At 41.3% G+C, this 22,046-nt stretch overlaps 1 protein-coding gene across 1 annotated transcript; it reads left to right on the top strand.

Moving 5' to 3' along the window:
• The first annotated feature begins 2,956 nt into the window (after window positions 1–2,956).
• CLSPN (claspin) lies at window positions 2,957–19,653 on the top strand. The gene is made up of 25 exons (XM_054802739.1): window positions 2,957–3,048; window positions 4,033–4,162; window positions 4,712–5,163; window positions 5,886–6,050; window positions 6,419–6,508; window positions 6,761–6,833; window positions 7,378–7,486; window positions 8,152–8,708; window positions 9,721–9,912; window positions 10,752–10,939; window positions 11,482–11,684; window positions 11,994–12,058; window positions 12,457–12,662; window positions 13,148–13,308; window positions 13,405–13,631; window positions 13,859–13,973; window positions 14,679–14,760; window positions 15,089–15,186; window positions 15,637–15,801; window positions 15,896–16,017; window positions 16,282–16,409; window positions 16,914–17,016; window positions 17,692–17,774; window positions 17,966–18,127; window positions 18,327–19,653. The coding sequence occupies exons 1-25, from the start codon at window positions 3,019–3,021 to the stop codon at window positions 18,438–18,440; spliced, it is 4,020 nt and encodes a 1,339-aa protein (XP_054658714.1). The 5' UTR covers window positions 2,957–3,018; the 3' UTR covers window positions 18,441–19,653.
• Window positions 19,654–22,046: the final 2,393 nt, after the last annotated feature.

The raw sequence follows: 22,046 nt of genomic DNA, 5'->3' as shown, positions 1-22,046 counted from the left end.
GGGAAGCACCAGCGGAAGGGAACTGGCTGGTGCCTTCGGCCCCTGGGGCGCAGCTCGCCATGGCCCCGCTTCCCTCGCCCCTCTTGTCAGCGAGCAAGGGAGGGGGCTCACAGGCAACAAATTTGTCTTTTTAAAAGCCAACATTTCAGGCCATGTGCCCTTAAATAAGGGGGTTACTAACTTTTCCCCTTTTTAAGCAGCTTTTCTATCTTACTGAGCTGCTCCCTCACACCCCCCTCGGGTTCTGTTTAGCCAACGATTCTCAGCTGACTCACAAGAAGGTCAGAAGTCAAAACATTTTATAAATAATAAATGCCGAGTCCATTTTATTTGCCTTTTTTAACCTGCAGTGTTGATATTTTCCAAGTTGAAACATCAAAAACCTCTTTTAAAATGAAATGCAATCTGAGATTCTCATATAATTGCCTAACAGCAGTTGATGAATACTTATGGGAAACACCAGTTTTACAAGACCAGTAACAAAACCCCACGATGTCAAGCAACATTTCCATGCTATTATTCAGCATATCTATGTATAAAACCCATATATGTGGGGCTATGCAAATAGTACCTTAAAAAAAAAACAACAAAGATACAATCTCTGCCTCAAAAAAATCTGCAATACAAAGGCTTGGTCCCATAAGATGCTGAGTATGACAACTCAAGCCTATACTTAATGCATTATAAAATCAAAAAAGTCAGCAAAGCAATTAACTCGATAAATATTACGTACACATTGAGGCATCCTGACTGCCAAAGCAGTCAGAACCTTATTTCTGTATGTTAGCCCACGCTTACATTGAAAACAGCCACGTGTTTCCAGCGGCGAGACCTAATTTGGTTATGACGGACAATAGTTACGAAAGGCTTAGCTCTAAAGATTTGCTTCTAAACATCTCACCTGTGGAAGGACTATGTTATGTAGTAAAAAATATATTCATAAACTAGCTTTTAAAAAAATCAGTGTTTTAATGTGGTACTTTATCAGGTGCTAAAAAAAAGTTGGAATTTATTTTTCAATCTCCATAATGGTAAACATTTACCAAGAGTTACCTATTTGTGAGACTGCCTTTGTGTGCCAGCTATGAGTAACAGAACTCGGGATCGGAAATAACCTAATATGGCAGGTAGCTAATCTTTTTGCCACCTTTCTCTTGCCAACCAACTCTCAAAAGTGTTCCTAACACAGCAGGAAGATTACAGCCTTGAGTAAGTACAATAAAATGCTTGCTAGCTTTTTTTTTTTTTTTTTTTCACTGGCAGACTACCTAGAACGATCCCCAAATTCCAGGAATTTCTAGAGAAATGCCACCACCTTTTTGCATTGTGAGTTACCAGGTAAAGAACAGCATTGGGAAACAAAGGTCTGCACAGTTACTGCTTCTTCAGCAAAGAACACAGTGTTCTGCAGAAAAAAGACAGATGGTCTTAAATACTGGCTGAATATGTTTTGTTTACATTTGCACAATAGTCTAAAAACTCCAAGGATTGATTTATTCACAGAAGTCAGTACCTTTTCAAAAGCAGGTAATTTCATTTCTTACTAAAATTGATGATTGTTTTTTCTCTTGACTCTAGTAGGTTAGCAGCAGTATTTTAATTATATGGATTAATGGTGGTTTTATGGTGCCAGCATCTGTCCCCCCATTACTAAACAGTGATTAATAAATTACCATAGCTCCTGTAGCAGCTACAGAAACCAGAATTGTGTTGTGATGTTTGCAGTGGGTTTCACGGACATTTGCTTTTCTCACTTCCTCCATGCTCAGACTTGTTGGCTATATGGGAACTATCGTAGCAGATTAGTCCCTCTGCTCCTTATCCCCCCAAAAACTGTGACTGGTACCAAAAACTCCAGAACACATACTTTGTCTTTTTTTCTGGGTTTGCCTTCCGTGACAGCAGATTGCTGCTGTTTGACTTGGAAAAAAAAACATTACTGTAGCAGTATGTTCTACAGAACAGACCTAACCACGAAGAAGTGCCAAACATCCATGACTCTTAATTCAGAGCAAGGTCCCTGGTGCTCACCCCAGTGCACTGCTCTCCCTCCAGCTGTTGGCTGCAAACACCTCTAGAAGTTCCAAGCTCTGGGGAGGGAAAGAAGAGGTGACATGCATCTTGCTGCCCCTTAAAACATTCTTGTGTTTTTCCATGAATTCCTATGGATCTGGAGAAGCCTCTTCAGCATCAGGGTTGAGCTCTGACCTGCCATCCCTTCCCCTCTGGCAGAATTGGGGCCCTACATACTGCAGGCTTGGTGGCATTATGTGGTGGCAGCACTTTAGAAGGAGCAGGTACAGAGAAATGAGTTATGAGAATTATCCCTACTCAGACTTGTCTGTACTCACCAGTCCCAATCACAAGGGGAAGGCCTTTGCACTCCCACTAGCAAGTCCCTGCAAGGTGTACAAGAGCAGGTCTGTGGCCTCCACAGGTGACGCAGCCATTAGCTCACTGGCTCTGGAAGCAGGACCAGGCTGCCCTCACAATGCGGCCCCTTTGGGGCCTGAGTGCTGAGGGGCCACCATACCTCAGGGGGCCAGTTGGGTCTGCAGACCTGAGGAGCCCACACAGCCTAGTGTGGCACTAGGAGAGCTGTACACACTTGTACACACTTGTACACACTTGTACACACTTGTACACACTTGTACACACTCGCTCACACCCACCAGGCCCCGAGACGCGGGCACACGGCCTCAGGTCACCCTCAACCAGCCTCGCAAAGCGGCCAACCGCGGGCAGCGGACACCTCACCACAGCGAGAGCACTGCCACGGGGCGGGGCTATAAGGCGTGCGGGTGGCCTCGAAGCGCGAGCAATGATTGGGCCAGACGAAGAGGGTGGGGCCACGCGGAAAAACACCCAATAGAGGCGACGGGCGGGGCTTCTGGGGCAGCCCTGGGCAGCTATTGGCTGTCTTCGGGGTCGGGCGGGACTGGGGCAGCGCGCGAAGACTTGAAGCGGTTTCGTACGCGGTTGTGCGGTGGGAGCGTTGGGGCTGTGTGGGCCGGGGCCATGGCGGCGGCTGTTGCCGCCCTCGCTGAGGTGAGTCCTCCTGCTCCGCACGACCGGCTGGCTGGTGGCGGTGGCTGCAGTCCTCGGCCTGCCAGCGTTTTTGGGGCCCCTCTGGCTGTGGCGCGGCGGAGGGCCGGGAGGGGCAGCGAACGAGGCGGTGGCGGTGGCGCTCCCTTGAGCTCGGGCGGCACCGCGTCGTCACCGGGCTCGTTCCTCGCTTCGCACCGACTGCGCTTCCCAGCACAGCCGGCGGCTTTCCCTGCCGCCCGCGGTACGTGCTGGGAAGGCCCTGCTCGGCCTGTCCCCGTGGGCGCGGTGCATGCCGGGGGGTGTGGGGACCGGCCGCGGGCGCGGTGCGTGCCGGGAAGGCGGTGCCGGGCCCGGGCGGGCGCGGTGCATGCTGGGAGGGATGCTCTGCCCGTGGCCGTGTGTCCCCCCGGGGCGGGTGGCCGTGTGTCGTCCGTTCCCCCCCCGTCCCCCCTCCGGCCGATCGCCTGCCCGCCGTGGGCCTCTTCTGCGGCGCTCGGCAGGGCAGCGGGCACCGCCGGGGTGCTGGCTTGCTGCCCCTGCACCCCGGGGGGGTGTCAGCCGGGGGGGGGCGGTTCTATTGCTTGGGGCCCTTGTCACGGAGGAGCCTTTCTAAAGAATCCCCACAGGTGTCTCTGGTCCCTGTTTAACTCCTATAGGTGAAATGCAGATGTGGGAGAATAAAGTTTTCTCATAACCCTTTTCATTCTAATGGTTTTGAATGATAATCAGTGGAGATCAGCCAGTACATTGATTCTCTTTGTGTGTGTGTGTGCGAGCTCACCTTAAACATATTTAAATCCTAGTAAAAGTTGATGTAGTGTAATCTCCCTTCATTTAAATACCATTTAATTCTTAAAATAGAATGTATGCATATATAATTGTGCGTAAGGGGTTAACCAAGGTTTTGGAATAAAGTTAGACGCTAAGAGTTGTTACTACATAAACATCACATCGTAGTAAGGAAAATTTTATTCTGCTTTGTAGTTTCCGTTAGAAGATTTGAATGCAGACTTGCAGAAAACCCTCGAGAGTGACTCTGACAGCGGACAGGGCAGCTGTGAAACGGCCTCTCCAAGTCACCGCAGCAAGGAGATAGCATCTCTTGATGACAGAGGTCTGTAATGTTTCTGTGAATTCTGCCTTGTGGTCATTGCCTTCAATGGTGCTTTTTTTTGTTCTGTAAATACCTTTTTAGGAAGTTGTCATTGCTTGACATGTAGGAATCCAAACTGCCTTTTGTGTTGCTCAGAATGTGGGCAGACATCTGTAAATCTCTAAAAAGCATTTTTTGAGGTACAGAAAGGGATATAGTAAATGGGATGTATTGTTTATTTCTTTTTATGATTTGCTTAACCCATATACTTACTGGGGGTTTTATTACTATTTCAAAGCAAGTCACTAATCTGTCAGTGAAGGATTTTCAGCTTTGTCTTCTTTTTAAGGTTAAAAACCTGTAACATCAATTTGGGTCAGATATATACTGCACTGCAGGGAGAACTGGATTTTGAAAACTTGTGTTCAAGTTGATTTGCTCTAGACATTGACATCTGTTAAGTTTAACAGATATGTAACTTTGTGTTTAACTGATTAATTGTTAATTAACTTGTGGAATTTTCCTCTCCATAGTGTACATAATTTCTGTTCCTTTAATATATTTTCTAAGATTCAGAAGAAGAGATTTTTGTACGTAAAAGGGCAAAAAGCAAGAAGGTGCTTCAGGAGAGTGAGAGCGAAGATGGAGAGGATGGTGGCTCTTTTGTGCAGAACGATGCTCCAGGTGGAGACAAGGAAAACGAAGAGGAAATAGAGAACATTACTGCCCAGAGGAACAAGAAACCTCATCGGATTCGCCAAGGTCTGCTAGACAGTGATGACAGTGATGCTGGTGACCAATTGCAGATTGAAAACCTTGAGAAAAGCAGAAAGTCTGGCTTGCCTGAGAATGAGTTGGAAGACCAGAGACCCTTAAAATCTGGGAAAAAGTACAGAAAACATAAACCTGATTTCGAAAAAGAGACAGCAAAAAATGCTGTAGGAAAATCAAGAAGAAGAAAGGAGGAGAGAAGAATTGAGTCCATTAAACAGCTGAAAAAAGAAAAGAAGCCTAGAGCAGAGGTATGTATTTTGGCAGAAAATAACAGGTGTTTTCTCAACTAAGTTAAAATTTTTACTGCATTTGATTATTGTGTTTCAATGCTTTGGCATTGCTAGTACCCGCATTCCTACAGCAGATGTGGTGTCCACAGGAACCCATGGAACACCAGATAAGTCTGCAGTTTCATCTGCAAAGAAAGTACAAACCCTAACGCTTGATGATTTAATGTCAGCGCATGTGAAGCCAGGCAGAAATTCTCTGAGTTCTTTGGGTTCGTTGGGGGTTTGTTGCATGTGCAAATGGCTTTGGTTGGTATTTCGGCTTTTCTCTACGTTGCTGTGCTAGTTTCTGGAGGAAGCTTTGGGCTACTTTCAAATTGGAATTCTGGTCTAAACAAATGGCTGCTTGGGAGGTTGTGTATTTTTGCTGTTTATAAAATGCATATTTCAGGTGTTTGTTTATTCTCTCTGAGCCATTTTGGTCTTCAGTAACAACTGAAAGTCCCTACTTATCATAGATGTAGGGAATTACCTTATCCTGAATTACCTTATCAACTTTGCAGTGCTATAAAGTGAATATGACTGCCTTACAGGACACGAAAGATGCTAGAATAAACATGGCATATACTTTTTCTTACTTCTTTCATCAAGACTTTTTGACAGTAATCTTAAATGAATGCCAAAGAACTGAAGGGAGCCTTCTGAAATGAATTACACCAATACTTTATTCTTATGGCGAGCAGGTAGATGGTGGTGAGAGGTATCCTTTTAATGACAGTGGATGTCTTCTTGATGACAAAGAACTCTTTGATAATGGCTTAGAAGAGGAAAATGATTACCCCCTAGAGGATGAAGAGTCGTTAGAATCAATACGAGCGGCAGTGAAAAACAAAATGAAAAAATACAAGGTAACATTTGATACTGATACAGATTATTGGTTATTAGTGGGAAACACCGTACCTGCGTATGTATTAAACTCTTTTTGACAATGGTGTGCTTCTGCCGCTGTGAAAGAGGAGAGACCAGTCCTCTGCTACTCGTTCTTAAAGATGGAGGGGTGTTGTCCTGCAAAGTTCTAAAGCTAATGCTACAGTAGAAGCTTTGGAAATCTACCATAAGTATTATGTGGCATTTGTGTTGGTTTATGAGACTGCTTGCTGGTTTTGCTGATCAGTGATAATTCTGTACAACTATTTTTTTTTACTTTTGACTTGTTTGCCCTTGGTAGTACCTGTGTATCTAGACAAATAAATGAATCTCTTTTTATGCACTGTAGAACAAAGAACGGTTTTCTGAGGGTGAAGGCTACAAACATGTATTTAATGATGAGAATGAGGAACCTGTATTAAAAGAACCAAAAAGGAAGGTGAAGTATTCTTTTTTTTTTTTAAAAGCTCTCCATTGTTTGTTTTAGTAACTCAAGTATGTTTTGTATGCTGTCTTTTCAACACTGTGCAATGTTCTTGTTGATGTGCTATTTTTAATATTTTTTTAATTGGCTGTTTTATTCTGACCCCTTTCTCTTTGAAAGGGAAAAATAAACTATTTAGAAAGTATAGATAGTCCCATAATTTTTTTTCTGACTTCAGAACCCTTTCTTTTCTTTTCTTTCCTTAAGGAGCGGAAAGCAGCAAGGTTAAGTAAAGAAGCCATTAAACAACTACATAGTGAGACCCAGCGACTTATCAGAGGTAAAACTTAAAGTCCTTGTATATAGAGGGATACAAAATATTAAGAAATTCAGGGGAGATACTGAAAGAATTTACCTGAAAGGCTAGAGTCTTCTTTAATCTAGCATGAGTTATTTAGGGTTGACAGGTGCAAGAGCATTTTTATTCAAGGACCTGTTCAAAGATATCTTTGTAACTAATGAAAAAAAAATAATTGTGCAAGCACTTGAGCCTGTAAACTGGTTGTGTAAAGTTAGTGGAATATTTAGAGTTTGATAGGCATGTAATAAAATTGAAACTGGTCCTGCCATTCTGATATTCACATCACAGTTGATTTCCAGATGAATCCATGGACATGTTGCAAATTTGGTCTTCAAGCATGTTGCTGTTGGAACTCTTTCTCAAACAGTAGTGTTTGCTGTATTCAAGTTTAAACTCTGCTGTTTGTGCCTAGCCAGGTGTCTTTGTTGCAAAATACTTGTGTCAGCTTCTTTGTATTTCAGAAACACCAAATAAATGTCTCGGATGACTTTTTAAGTTTCCTTTCACCTGCTTTCTCTGGTAGAAACGTCTGTGTCTCTCCCATACCACGTGCCTGAAACCAAAAGCATTCACGACTTCTTCAAGCGTAGACCTCGACCACTATGCCATGGAAATGCAATGGCATTGCTGAAGTAAGGACTTAAACCTTCCTCATATTTTTTTTCATAAATGTTGAGGCTGTCCCAGCTTTGCTTTTGAGGATAACCAGACTTGTGCACACTATAGGCGTTATGACGTACACACCTGCTCTGCGTACAGTCACATCCTGTTTCTGGTTTAATTTTAGCTGTTGCTTTGACTGGAAAGTTTTATTAAGAAACTTTCTTAGACCCCTTTAGTTCCATGAACACCTGGAAATTAGGAGTGTGTCACTGTTAACGTAAAGCAATGCTGCACTCTTAACACACTCGTATCATTGAAGTAATCAGGACCTAGTAGTAACTCCAGGTGAAGTAACATGCTCATTGCAGGTTACTTTAATGTGGTTTAGCCTGGACCACAGCATTTTACTTGGACTATTTATGCTTTTGAGTAACGTGCAGTAAAATACTTATGCTACTGTTGTCAAAAAATCTCTCGGGAATTTTGTAATGTAACTACCTAGTACAAAGTCTTCACATTACACTTCAGCTTCCTTATCTCCTCAAAATGAAGTTTTTCAGGCTTCTGTCCTTCACCTCTTCCTACATATTAATGACAATAATTAGAAAATTGCTTCTTTCTCTGAGTCTGTTTTCGATGACTTCTTCCCTGTCACAGTAACTGTGGGTAATACATTTCTTTCTGCCTTCATTAGGTCCAGCAAATACCAGCTATCCCTAAATGAAGAATCTGCAGAGACTAAGAACTTGAGCACGGATTGCAAAGATGGGCGAATAGACGGCGATCAGTCAGCAACTAACGAACCAGAAACAAGCCTTGGTGGAGATGTTGATACTACTGTGAACAAGCCTCTTGCTGATGTAGGGAAGAACTTGACAGAAGACTGTGCCGAAAAGCCCGGGCAGGATGGCGATGGTCCTCATACAGTTTGTGCTGTAACAACCAACAATAATACAGGAGAACAGCAGCATTCTGACTTCCTAAGTGCTGATTGTAGTGAACAAAAAGAGAATGAAATGCCTCTGGCAGCTGGAGGAGATGCCCTGGAGCAAAGGGATGAAACAAGACTGGATTTACAATGTGAAAAAAGCAATCAACCAGTGGGACCTGGATTGGGGGCACAACCTGAGAAAGCGAGGAAGTCCAAGCTGGATAAACTTCGCGAACTGGGAATAGACCTGTCCATCAAGCCACGAATCTGCTCTGGCAATGAATCCTTTATAAACCTCGACGAATCTGATTCAAATAAAGGTATCACTTTTATTGTTGAATCCTGTCCTGTCTGTCCAAATAAGCAGAGTTAATCTGACTGGAAAAATCTCTGAGAAATGTTTAGGTAATGGAACAGTCTGGGACGTGTTCTTACTGGTAGGGATTCTTTGCTCAATGTCGGTATCCATTTTCTTTCAGCTGATGGTTAAAAGGGAAGTTTTGAGTCCTTAATATTTGAAACCTTGAAGGAATGCTCAGTGATAACTATTTAATGATGAATGACTTGTTTCCATTTTGCTGTAGTGAATTATGTTGGTACTTAAAACACATGGGAGCACTTTTTTCAAATCGATTCAAAACTAGGCATGCAGTAATTAGATGGAAGCAAAACTGGCCTGTGTTCCAGAGTGTTTACCACTGATATTGTTAAAAGGCAAGGCTGGATAGCAAGCAAAATCTTACTTTCGTAGCAATAATATTTTGAATGTCTTTTAGGTACTGGAATTTGAACATCAATTTAATCAGTATTAAGTAGTTGACCTTGTTTCGGGGAAAGATTGCAAATGATTAGGCAATTCTATAATTCCATTAAATCTGTTATGTATTAGAAAATATTAAGATGATGTCTGGATTGGCTGCTACTGCCATGCACGCAGGAAACTGACTTCTGCCAACAAGCAGTGGTTTTGTCAGCCATCAGTCCAGTTTTAGATATATGTGTTAACAGAAATTTAGAGATGCCTGGCGGCTGCAGGGCTAGACTGGAAGCAAACAGGTCTTGGGGATAAATCGTAGTCAGTGGTAACGTAATTTAATATTAATTCAATACAAGTTACAGCAAAAATATTCTGTAATGGTTTATTGGTTTATTAGTCAAATAGAATGGTTTTGCAAATATTTTAATATTAAAAGATTTAGAGATTTTAACTAACTTCCTTTGAAAAAAAATTCTCAAGACCTACTCTTGATACAACTTTAGCACTCAATGCTTTTAAATGCAATCAAATTAATTTGATTTGCATTTTGAAATTTAATTAACATGTATTTAAAGAATTAGAAGCCTTGAAAGCACGTTTCTTGAAGCACACTCTTCGAACGTCAAAATCCAAAGTTGAACGAACCGTAAACATGAGCATTATTCGTAAGGAGACGACGTCAGAAGGAAAAGAGGAGCTGAAAGCAGACGTTGTACCAGCAGTGTTAGCTGCGGAGGGCCTGGATGAAGGAGTCCACACAAAGCCAGGTTGGTTCGGGAGGAGAAACGGTTGAATTGAAAAACACTTTGTCATCTTTTTTCTCTCTCATTTCCCCTTTCCCAGTGCTGCCCTATGAAATACAGATGACGGGATCTTGGTATGTACATTCCTTTTAATGGATAGCCCTGTTTAGAAAAGAATCCCGATCGACCTCTCAAATAGCACAGCCTCAGTCAGATTGTTGTGACTGGTTCTCTGGATTTCTCCCCATCTGTACCAACATTTAATATAAACATGTATCTGCACTGTTGTTTTCCATCAGCCCTCTGAATGCAAGTCTCAGACTTCTTGTGAACTATGACCATTTATTAGAGCTCTCGTGCTTCCTTATTTCTATACTGCAGTTTCTAATGTAATTGTATGTATGTGCAAAAATAAATATGTGTGCAATGTGACTCCCATACTATCCATTAAAAGAAATAAATTGTTTGGCTGGTTCTATGGGCACACATTATTTTTAGCAGCTCTTAATTATTTCATGTGCTATAGCACATCTGCCCATGGCAATTGGATGCTCTTGTTCCCAAAAGACTCAGTGGCGAGACAGACCCTATTCTCATTCAGAGTGCTGCACCGGTGGTGTTTCTGGATAATGAGGAATCTTGATAATTCATGAGATTGCGAGGTCTCTCTAAACTGAGCTCATTGAAACTAACTGCTCTAACTCTTACAGCTGGCAGATCAATTCGTAAAAACATTTTAAACCAAGTAATTTTTTAATTCCCTTTTTATGTGTGTACTTACCTTAGATTGGATGCTTGAAAGCAATGAAGTTAAGGATTCACTGTAGTGCATCTAATATATTAATTTATTCCCTTCTCCCCAGGTGAAAAGCTACAAGCGCTGAAGGCTAAACTCCAGGAGGCCATGAAACTCCGCAGGACTGAGGAACGCCAAAAGCGGCAGGCATTGTTTAAACTGGATAATGAGGACATGTTGGAGGAGGAAGAGGAGGAGGAAGAGGAGGAAGAGATGACAGATGAATCTGAGGAAGAGGAAGAAGGCAATCATGAGGTCTGTATTTAACAGTTTTACATAACCTAGTCAGCTTCTCAATTCTGCTGCCTCTCCCCGGTGAAAATAGACTTTTGTACACTGTTAATATTAGGGAAGTTGCTAAAGAATTCTTCCTAGAAGCTGAAAAATTGCTGTAGTTAGTATGTTCAGGATTCGGATTGCCTAAAACTGAATTTATTAGTATTTTCTTTATTTGTTTAAACAGTATTAAAACCAAATACGAGTGTATAAAAGATTCTGGTGCTACTTTCTCTCTTTATATATCCTTGGATCATTGTGAGCGGGGGACAAACAGGTCACCTGCCTGATGAGGTAGGGTCTGTTGCAGCCTTTTCTTTTTAAAAGGATCAGAATAGCTTGACTGTTCAAGCACCTCTACGTCGGTTGTCTCAGAGTGGAATAGGTGCATGTATGAGCTGTGAATGTCGCTTGGCTTCATCCTCCAGATGTTAAAACGTTTTCTTGAACAGTATGCAAAGATGTTGACAGATGAAAGCAATGATCACCACATCTCTGCTATGTTTGGGGATGTTTTTTAGAATGTGGAATTTCTGCTTGGTGAAGCAGAGGAAGATAATGAAGATGTGGAAGAGAAACATGTTGAAGATGGTGATAAAGAAACCGACAAAGAATCAGTTGATGGAGAGAAGCTGGAGAAATCTGTGCACTCTGATTCTGTTCCCAAACCACCTTCAACAGAGTCTACATTGATGCTTTTTAAGGACAGCTCCTCCAAAATGGGGTAAATAAACCAAGCTTTAAAATTTGTGCCCGAGCAATTTTAAATTTGATCAATACACGTGGATGTTTTGGTTTTATAAATATTTTTTCTGTCTTGTTCCAGTACTTATATGTGCATTCACATATATTTTCTTCTAAAAAAACTTAATGAGTGTAAGTATTGTTTAGTGGAATAATCTGTTTCTTAATCAAAGTGTACTAGATGCATTTTTTTGTGTGTTACCTTTTTTGCAATTAGGTTTGACAGACAATAGCAATTCATCTTGTATATATTGGCATTAAATATAACACTGTATTTAATGAATTGCAGATACTCTCTTCCTGATGAGAAACTTGAAATGGAAGAAGCTGCAGACAAAGGACCTACCAAGTTAGGTAAAGTAGAACTATGATAATAGCCAGCATTTTTTTCATGTGGCACACATAGAAGTTTCTATTTGAGGTTGGTATTCAATTTTTTTGTTATTTCATCATCTGTATAGTATTACAGTATGATTATAAAAGTTTAGACTGATGAAAAAAATGGGAGGGCTTGAAAAAACTAGAGGAAAATAAAGTTCAAACTGCAATTGAAGAAATATAGAAACAGTCGGAAATCAATAAGATGACATTCAGTAGTGTAATATGCATCCTCTCTGGAGAAGGAAATCCAACGTGAGCACAAAATAATGAATTTTAGTGAAGTGTCAGTGTTGCAGAATAGTATCTTGAGGTCTTACCGAATCACAAAAACAAAGTTAAGCACTGTATTTACTCTTCTCCTTTTTTTTCAGAGGATGATGATTCCTTTTCTCTACCAACACTAGCAAAAGAGAATAGCCATAATAGCAGCTTTGAGTTGATCGGCTCCATGATTCCATCGTATCAGCCTTATAACAAACAGATGTCACGTGGAGGGAACTTTGTGTCTGCAGCAGGAGGTTTCAGGTCACCTTCCCCAGGTTTTTTCAAAACAAGCTTTATCAGCTCTGCTTCCAAGGTGAGGTTCTGGGTCCTATTCCCATTATATATTAAGACAGTGGGTAGTGAATAAATATATTTTATCCTGACTGTCATATCTATCAAAAAAGTAATACCAGAAGAAGGCATGTAGCCAAATGCTTTTATATGAGTAAGATTTCAGAAAAGCAAACTGTCCCAGGAGTTTAAAATGTCTCCACATTGAAATGGATAAAAATGACATTATAAAAACTTATATTCTAAAACAGCAAAGAAAAGAGGCTATAATCTGCTTTAGATATCTAAAATGGGTACATCGTAAATATTTTTTTAAGCATACTTACATGGGCTACACAACATCTGATGTCAGCGAACTCCTATGATTTATCAGAGCAGTGTGGACATACTTAACACCTGCATGGTGTTAATCCTTTAACATAGCTTAAATGTTTTGTTCCGTTCTTGCTTTTGACTTGTAGGATTGCAAAACAAATAACTTGTATATTTTTACGTTCCTTTGACTAGAGCTCAGGAAAGACGTCTGAGCCCTCTCTTCCCATAGAAGATTCCCAGGACCTGTATAATGCCTCTCCTGAGCCTAAGAGTTTATTTCCAGGGGCTGAGGAGTCACAGTTCCAATTTTCTCTGGAAGATGACACTCAGAGCCAGCTGCTTGATGCAGATGGGTAAGTAATAGGTCTAAAGGATGACATTTTGTGCCCCTTAACGGAAGTAGGACATACAGACCAGCAAGATTTTTCTAACTACAGACTTTCTTTCAGGTTCTTGAATGTCGGACAACATAGGAATAAATACCAGTCCTCAAAGCATCAGCTGACTCTGGCCAGTATGGATGAGAATGCAATGGATGCCAATATGGATGAATTATTGGACTTGTGTTCTGGACAGTTTAGCAGTCAAGCTGAACATGTGCCAAATACCAGCAGCAACAAAAAGCAGAACATGGAGGAATTGCTCAATCTTTGCTCAGGGAAATTTGTGTCTCAGGGTATGTCCTGAATTCTGTTGTCAGCTTTGCTTATTTGATTTATAAGCTTTACACGAAGGTACCTTTTAGTTCTGGCTGCTAACGCAGAACATGGAACTTCAGAGAGTTTTAACGATGTGTTGCCTTTGTGGGAGCATGCTAACTGTCACTTCTAGGATGCTCTCTGACCTCCTAAGAGTAGAAACATATCTGTCTAATAAGTTGCCATCTTATTACTTGTTTTGTAGCAGGTTCTCCAACATGGGCATCTTCAGTATCTTCCAAGGCAGAAAAAGATAGCGACATAGAAGATCCAATGGCGGAAGCTCTAGCACTTTGTTCAGGCTCCTTTTCCACAGACAAGTTAGTATTATTCTTCCTAAAATTTACAGAAGCTTATAGTGGTACTTGTCTTGTTTCACTCTTCATATGTCTTCTTTTTTGACATCAATTCAAAATGCTGTAAGCAAAAGCGTGGTCTGTTCTGGAGGTGAAGGGGAGGAATATTGCAAATTGCTCAGCAATCACTCTCTAAATCAGCAGTACATATGTTTCCCACAGCTACTGTGAAGGGAAATTCTTCTTTGTCTTTTCACTGATTGTGAAAGAAGTGTTGAAGAGCTGTCATCAAACTGAGAACAGACTGTTAGAATGTAGGACTCTTGGATTGTGCTCTGGGCTGTTGCCAAACTACAGGAGCCATCACCAAATGTAACTTGGATACTTACGTTAAACTGTAAAGACGTGTGGCTGCCCAACAAAAGGCTTAACAAATGGGAATGTCAGGGATCCAAGAGGAATTTTAGAGGGAAACACTCAGGATTTAATACTTGTCCCGTGGTTTCTGCAAGTGAAGCCCCGAGGTCTTAAAAAGTCGAAGCTAATGGGGATGTTGGGCATCTAAAGCTAAGTGTTGTTCAGGGACTGTAGCTCTTTGGTCTCAGGCAATTACCTGAGCGTTCATAGTCTGAGCTGTCATGATGGTTGAAATCTTGCCTTGAATTATTGCAAAGCCATCATTGGAGGTGAGATGAAAATGTGCATTTCTTTTGTTCACTTTTCCCATAGGGAAGAGGAAGATGAGGAGGAGCAGGAAGAACTTGGTGATTTTCAGCTTTTGACAGATGACAATGCCTTTGATAGTGAAGAGGTACGAACTGATGGAGCGAAGCAACTGCTACAGCATTATGATTGAGAACTCCGTTTATCTACTTAGTTTTTTACTATAACCATCAAAGCAAAGTATCCCAACTTCCAGAACAAGTGACTGAAACATTTCTAAGAGCAATAGTTGGATCATTTAAAATGCCCACTTAATATTATAACATACTGGACAAAGCATCTTAGCATAGCAAATCCTCTGAAAGATTTGTGGTGATTCAGTCTGTGTTGATTGACTGAAGAACAGAAGAAGCTGCTGTTATAAAGCAATCTTCTTTCAGAAATTCCTTAATTTCTGAAAACTTTCTCTTTGACAGGATGAAAAAAGTGGAGACAGTGATCCTGAAGAAGCAGAAATTAGTGATGATGAAGAAGAAGAATTGCTGAGACCTAGACAGGGCTTGAAGAAAAAACTGTGAGTACATCTTTTTTTATATCTTCATTGCCAGACAGAATAGAATATCAAGAGCACTACAAACGTAGTCTATTCCCTCCCCAGCATTAGTAGCTAATGTTTATATAGCGTTGGCTCTGGTTGGTGTTGGGTTGGGTTGTTTGGTTTGTTGGTTGTGGGGTTTTTGGGGGTTTTTTTTGCTTCAGTGCTGTCACGTTGCATGAGTTTAACTATGTTGCTGGTGGGCTGTAGAGGATTTCCATTATAGTTGGAAATCAAAAAGCTGTGATAAAAACAATGCAATGGGGCTTTTTGACCAACATTACTTAGTCTTTTCAAAAATTAAAGATGAATCATAATTTCTCATTTAGGACATGTGTTAATTTTACGTCAAAAGATAAATCTTGCTTTCAGAAGATTTGTGATGATTATTGGTCTACCAAACTGAACACTTTTAATGTTCTTTTACAGAAAACTGCAGGATTTCATGGAAGATGAGGCAGAGCTGTCGGGGAGCGATGTGGGAAGCGAGGATGAATATGATAGTGAAGACCTGAACGAATACGAAGAAGAGATTATTGATGAGGAACTCCCTAATGAAGTGGAATTAGAAAATCAAATACAGAAATTACACATGTCAGTGACAGTATTAGTGTGTATCTTTGTGTGTGAAGTCATGGCTCTTGGCTATAACCTGGGCTAACCTCCTCCCTTTCTCCTACGTTGCTAGGAAGGCAATGCTTGATGATGACAAGCGTCAGTTACGCTTGTACCAGGAGAGGTACCTCATTGATGGTGACCTGCACAGCGATGGCCCTGGCAGAATGAGGAGATTCAGATGGAAAAACATAGGTGCCTTTCTGATCCATAGTTAAGAGATGGGGTGAAAGACTGGAACGAGTGTGTGTGTGTGTGTGTGTGTGTGTGTGTGTGTGAGAAACTGCACTCAGTACTTCAGAAGTAAATAATGTGTTTCAGAAATAAATTGGGTTGGGGCGGTTCTGGTTTTTGGGGTTTTTTTCTGTTGGTGGGTTTGGGGGTTTTATTTTTTTTTAAATTAGTCTGCATATTTTATGCCTCTCAAAATTGAAAGCTGATTTTTTTTTCTTTGTCTAGATTATGCTTCACAGATTGACTTGTTTCAGAGAGATTCAGATAATGATGATGAAAATGAACAGTTTGATGAGACAGAAGCGAAATGGAGGAAAGAGCGATTTGAACGAGAACAGTGGCTTCGCGAGCAGGTATTAGCTTCAAGAAAGGCATCTCAGTCTTTTTCAATACTATTGCTAGATGTGAAATTGTTAGTTCCTTAAGTTAAACTCTGGAGAAAATACCACTTATAAGTGTATCTTTTGCTTTTCATTGTTAATTCTGCTCTTTCTCTTCAAGTATTGTACAGAGGCACTAATTCAGAAGGGAGAGGCAAAACAACTTTGTTCTGAAACAAGTCAGCTTCAAAGCTGGAATTAAGTGCCTTACGCTAGGAGCACAACTTCAGATTTTAGAAGTTTCAGTATTAGGTCAGCTTTTTCAGCTGAATGTGATGCTACGGGTTTGCTGTTCATCAATAGAACAAGGATGATAAAGTTTCTAGTAAATTGCAATAACCTTTTACAGTAGAAAGTAAATAAAAATACTCTTAATTTACATGATGAAAATACTTGGTCTACTTAAAATATTGAATGAAATATTCATTCCTAAGATGAACTTTTTCGGTTTTACAATGTGTCTTCTCTCTGCCACAGAAGGAAAAAAATAAAGAGCAGGAGGAGGAGGAAGAAATCGGTGAAGACAGCCAATTCATGAAACTAGCAAAAAAAGTAACTGCTAAGTCCCTACAGAAGAAAGGTGAGCTTACTTGTTATTGAAGTGACAAGCAAATAAGAGAAAGAAAGTTTAACTTCTGGTTGTCACCTGCGGTCTCCAGTGAAGCAGGACACGGATCGGAAAACTCCAGTGTCTTGTTTTCTTACATGGGTCGGAGCTCATGTCTTCCAGCACTTGAAAAGCTAAAGGTATAAAAGGATTGAAAACGTGCCACTGCAAGGTGATGATAATTGTGTATATTTACTTAATAAAATAGTATGCTACTTCTTGAAAAAAATGTTGTAAAGTGGAAATAAATTCCTCTACATTTTTGTTTAGTCTTTTATTCTTCATTTGCTTGCCTTTAAGCTGCAGAGTAGACTGTAAGTGGCATTTAGCCTAGCAGTTTCTCCAAATATCTGTGACTTGAGGAAAGACTATCTGATGTAGTGAAAATAAATGTAAATTTTCCTTGGTGTGGTAAAAACGTGACTCCAAGTGTGCAAAGCTGTTTCAAACCCAAATTTTCCCTTCTAACTGATAGAACTAATTGCCAGAGTCATCTATCAGTTGTATGGCTCATAGTGTAATTTTATGCAGATTTTTTTTCCTACAATATTTACAGTCTGTTGTCAATTCTAAGTTTTTCAGGTTGATATAAAATTATATTCTTTCAAATGAAGTTCAGAAACTGATGTTTTCCTGTTTCTCTGCCAGCGAGCCCTGCAGCAGTGGTACAAGACACAACACTATTACCCAGGAACCCATTTGAAGCATTCAGACCTGCCAGTGACATCCAGGTTGGTAAAGGTTCTGAAAAGTGGTGTTTCCAAACAGCAAAGTCACTTGACTCTAGATTCTGGCCGCTTCTGGTTTGTGTGGTAGTGAGTAACGTTTTAGTAGGGTGTATTCTTTTCTATTGAGAATAACCCACTGAAAGAGCTGTCTTATTCGTGTGAGTGGTTTAACGCAGCATTTCTTTGTTCTTCAGATAAAAAATGGGTCTCTCTTGAACAGACCTAAAGCTGTCCTTCAGAAACTAGCAGCAATGTCAGATCTTAATCCAAACGCACCTCGAAATTCAAGGAATTTTGTCTTTCATACGCTTTCCCCAGACAAGAGTGCAGAGGCAAAGGAGAAATCAAAACTTCAGGTAAAGATTTGTGTGGAATGTGCTGCCAATTGTGTAGATTATTTAAACGTCCAGGCACTAAGCTGTTAAGAACATTGCTGTTTTAAATACTCTCTATGACTTCCTAGTATGTGCTCTCACACCAAATAATTCTCTGATAATTCAGAATTTAAACTTTTTGGAGATTTTGAATATTTCAATGTATCCTACTCCCCTGTAGGTGAAGAAAAGAGGTCCTGCTGCAGTGATAACATCTCTGGCCAAACGGCCCAGGGTAGACAGCACAGAGGAAACGAGTCAGAGCCGAAGCATATTCCAGTACTTGGAGAGCTGAATACTTCAGTTTAGGGCCGGAGGTTGTATCTCGTCTCTTTGCCAGTTGCGGTTTGTTTTGCAAATCTGCCAGCAATCATCAGGAAGGTAAACAAATTGCTGTACATTCTTGTGCTGCTGCTTAATTCACAAGTTCCAGTAATTTCCAAGCAAAGGTCTTGTTTATTCCCCTTTGTTTTTTCTCAGTGCTCTGTGGCAAATGAAAGCACAAAATCCATGCTTGGTTTGGAATGAAATGCTAACTTGGTCTTTCCCAAGCATTAAGGAAACTTAACACTACTGTACACTGTCCTCACGGAATCTCACGTGTTTCAGTGATATCAGTTCCATCTGAAAATACCGTTTGTGACAGGTGTGACACAAAATGCTGCAGCTAGCTTAAAGCACAGGTGAAGGAAGTATTTCTGCAGTTTTGGGTAAGAAGAAAGCAGTGTTAACTATGGCAGGACATATGTTGTTTACACTTGCAGAATGAAGGTAGCTATGGCTTCCTCCAGTATCTTGTTTTCTCTAATGTTAAGCATTTATTAGCTTGACGTTTTAAGAAGCTCTAATTTATATTTGAAATGTATACTTTTAAAAAAGGTCCCAGTCTTATGAAGCAGTATGATAAGGATTTCTTTCCAAGTTTTTATTACTGTTTATATTCTTACACATTCTTATATGAATGTGTGTGTGTGTGTGGAGAGGGAAGAATGTAACAGATGTGGGAGAGGAAAAGGAGGTGTGTCGGGGGGGTTATTTGGGGCTTTTTGGGGGGGTGTTTGTTTTGTTTTGCCAACTGAAGACTCTCTTAAATCATCCATTCTGTTTTCACAAAAGCTGCTCTCATCCAAGAGAAATCATCCATTTTGGAATGGCTAGTAATGAAAGGCTAACTCTAAAAGGAGGAAATTAGATAATAAGAAACCATCATTCACAACTATTCTAAATAGTGTGGAAAAAACCCTTGAGAGAATATACAGCACTTTTGACGTTTCTGATTACATGTTGAATGTGTTAAAGCAGAGACCAGATGATGGTAACGCAGTGCCCCGCTCTGTGAGACTAAACATCCTTCTAGGACTTGATGTCACATACTTAGGTTGCCGATGCTGTCGGAGAAGTATCTTGAACTGTAAATTTTGTAACATCATAAGCATATGCCTGGTGTGCTACATGTAAAATATTTTACTGTATATTATGTTTATAAAGAATTATGGTACTAATTGGAGGGCAATTTTACAATAAAACATGTTTTTAATTTCAGAGGCAGTTGGAATTAATTTACAGGATTTCATTCAGTTGTGTGTGTATAAGGGGTTTTCCCCAAAATGTCTGTCTTTCTCTGATCTCTGTGTCTGTCTTCTTTTTTCTCATTGCTGCTTTTCTTTTGTAGCCACAACTAAGCCCTTCAGTAGGAAAAGCTGCAATAATATTGGAATACAACAAAAATAACCCCCCCAATGTTTATCGGAGTGTAAATTCTCAAGTCTCCCACTTAGGTTTGTGTAAAATTCTTGGCCCTAACAATATGTTTCTTTTTACTGATTCAATAGTTTTGATTCTGTTAGCTCCTAGACAAAACTTGCTTTATCTCTGGCTTGAGGCATGCCTATTTCAGTTCATTCTGGCACTTAGAATAGTTACTATACCTGGATTTGGGATGGGAGCTTTAGGGAAGAGAATGAAAGAGGAAAGGTCGTTTATCAGATGTTTCCTGAAGAGCAACATAACTGCAGGAAGATCTCTGAATAGCCAGTTAATTCTTTATGGTGTTTGCACTGATTGGTAAGCTGTACTAATTCAGCACAGATTACTGGACAAAAACATTTGAAGCTGCAACATTCAACATCATCTCTTAATTTTGCCAGTAATGCCTGCCACTAGAGAGCAGCAAGAGAATGCTTTTCCCCCTAGCAAAAGGGGAAAAAGAATCATCAAAGCTTAAACTATGCTCTGACTCACGGGGAAATTCTTAGAGTTTTCATGCTCTATAGCATTGCAAAGGATTAAATTTATATAAACCTGTAATTGCTACATTTTTGGATTAGAAGGTAGTAGCTTGAATAGCAACTTTAGAGGGTTGGCTTTGTCCTAGTGGTCTTACTAGCCTCCCCTCAGCGTATGCTAGCCACAACGATGGCATTTGTTTTGCTCTCCCTTTAGAATTTTCCCTTCAAAACATGTTTTGCTTGTTCCAGAGCCAAGAGTGGAAAAATATTGTTGGGCCTGAAGAGTTATAAATTGAAATACAGAGAAGGGGGAGATTTCTGACTGTTGAGAGTAAATAGTTCCCCCGCAACAGCCTTTTCAGGAGCTCAGGCTGTGTGAAACACTGCTGGTAAAAGCACTATATTGCGCCCCAGAAATTCCTTGCAGGGGGGTGCGTTCCATGCCGTGTTCTGAGGGGCCGGGGCCAGTCCTGTAGCAGCTGAAATCTCGGTGGCTGGCGGGGCTGAACCGCGTGCTGTGATGCTGCTGCCGACGGTGCCAGACCCCATCTGTGGGAGTGGTGGGTTTGGGCCTGACCCTCGCCTCTGCTCCCCACCCTGCCGCTGCCCCATCTCATCCCCCTCATCCCTTCGGGGCTGCCCCCGCCCCACCTCCCGTCTGGCACATTAACTCGGCTTCGCCTTCTCATTTTCACGTATCGATTCGGCTCGCCCCTCCTGGCACCGAGGTGATGCCGCTGTGCTAAGGAGGAGAAAAAAAATCCCCCCCTGTTGCTGCTGGACGTGCCAAGAGCGGTCTGGGGCTGGGAAGGAGGGATGGACTGAGGGTGGAGGCAGGGAGGGGGGACGGGGTAGGAACGGGGGTCCTGTGTGCAGCCCTGGGGCAGGGCTGTGGTGCATCCCAGCCCGTGCAGAAGTGGTCTCTGCGGGGCCATCCTGGGCTGAAGGAAGAGCTCCTGCCGCTTTGCTTGCTGCTGTTCCCCTCTAATCGTATCTTGGTCTAACTCCTAGGAGTTACAGCTCAGTCGGGACTGGTGATGGATGGTTTTGGCTTTGCATGAGATGCAAAAGTGGCTGCGCCTTGGTAGGACACCAGTTAGGCATCTGTAATAACTACATGTCTCCGTGCCTCAGTTTCCCTTACCCCCACGAGGGACAGGAGGAATAAAGCCTCTCAGATCGGGTCTGATCCTAGACTGCACCGCAGGAGCCTTTATGAGGGAGTGCTGCTAAGTACGCAGTGTTATCTGCTGAGCTTGCAGACAGAATGAGCTCTTAGGAACCTAAATGATAGTGAAGAAAGTTGAAAAAGAACTTAGAAGCAGAGGAGGGAACGGCCTTCGGTCCGTGTTAAAGGTTAACATTGCAGACACGTTTATAATCATAGCTTTCACCACCGCACAGCTCCTCGGGGGCTCGAGGCAGTCACTGAATTATGTTTTCTTTTCCTTTTTTTTTTTCTTTTTGCCAAGAGACTGAAAGAGGGAGAGAAAAAAAACTATTTGTTTGTCTTGTCTAATTTAATTTATGTTATTTATCAAATAGACAGGTTATTTGGGAAACCAGATGGACCCAGGCTAAAATCATCTGTATTTCCAACATGTGAAAAATTATGTCGGAGTGGACACATGAAAAGAAGCGTGCTGTATGTTTTGTGTGCGCTTATCACGTGA

This window comes from Grus americana, chromosome 23 (genome assembly GCF_028858705.1).
Source record: "Grus americana isolate bGruAme1 chromosome 23, bGruAme1.mat, whole genome shotgun sequence".
NCBI lineage: Eukaryota > Metazoa > Chordata > Aves > Gruiformes > Gruidae > Grus > Grus americana.
Note: the sequence above shows the minus strand (reverse complement) of the source record. Positions and strands in the feature narration are given on the sequence as shown.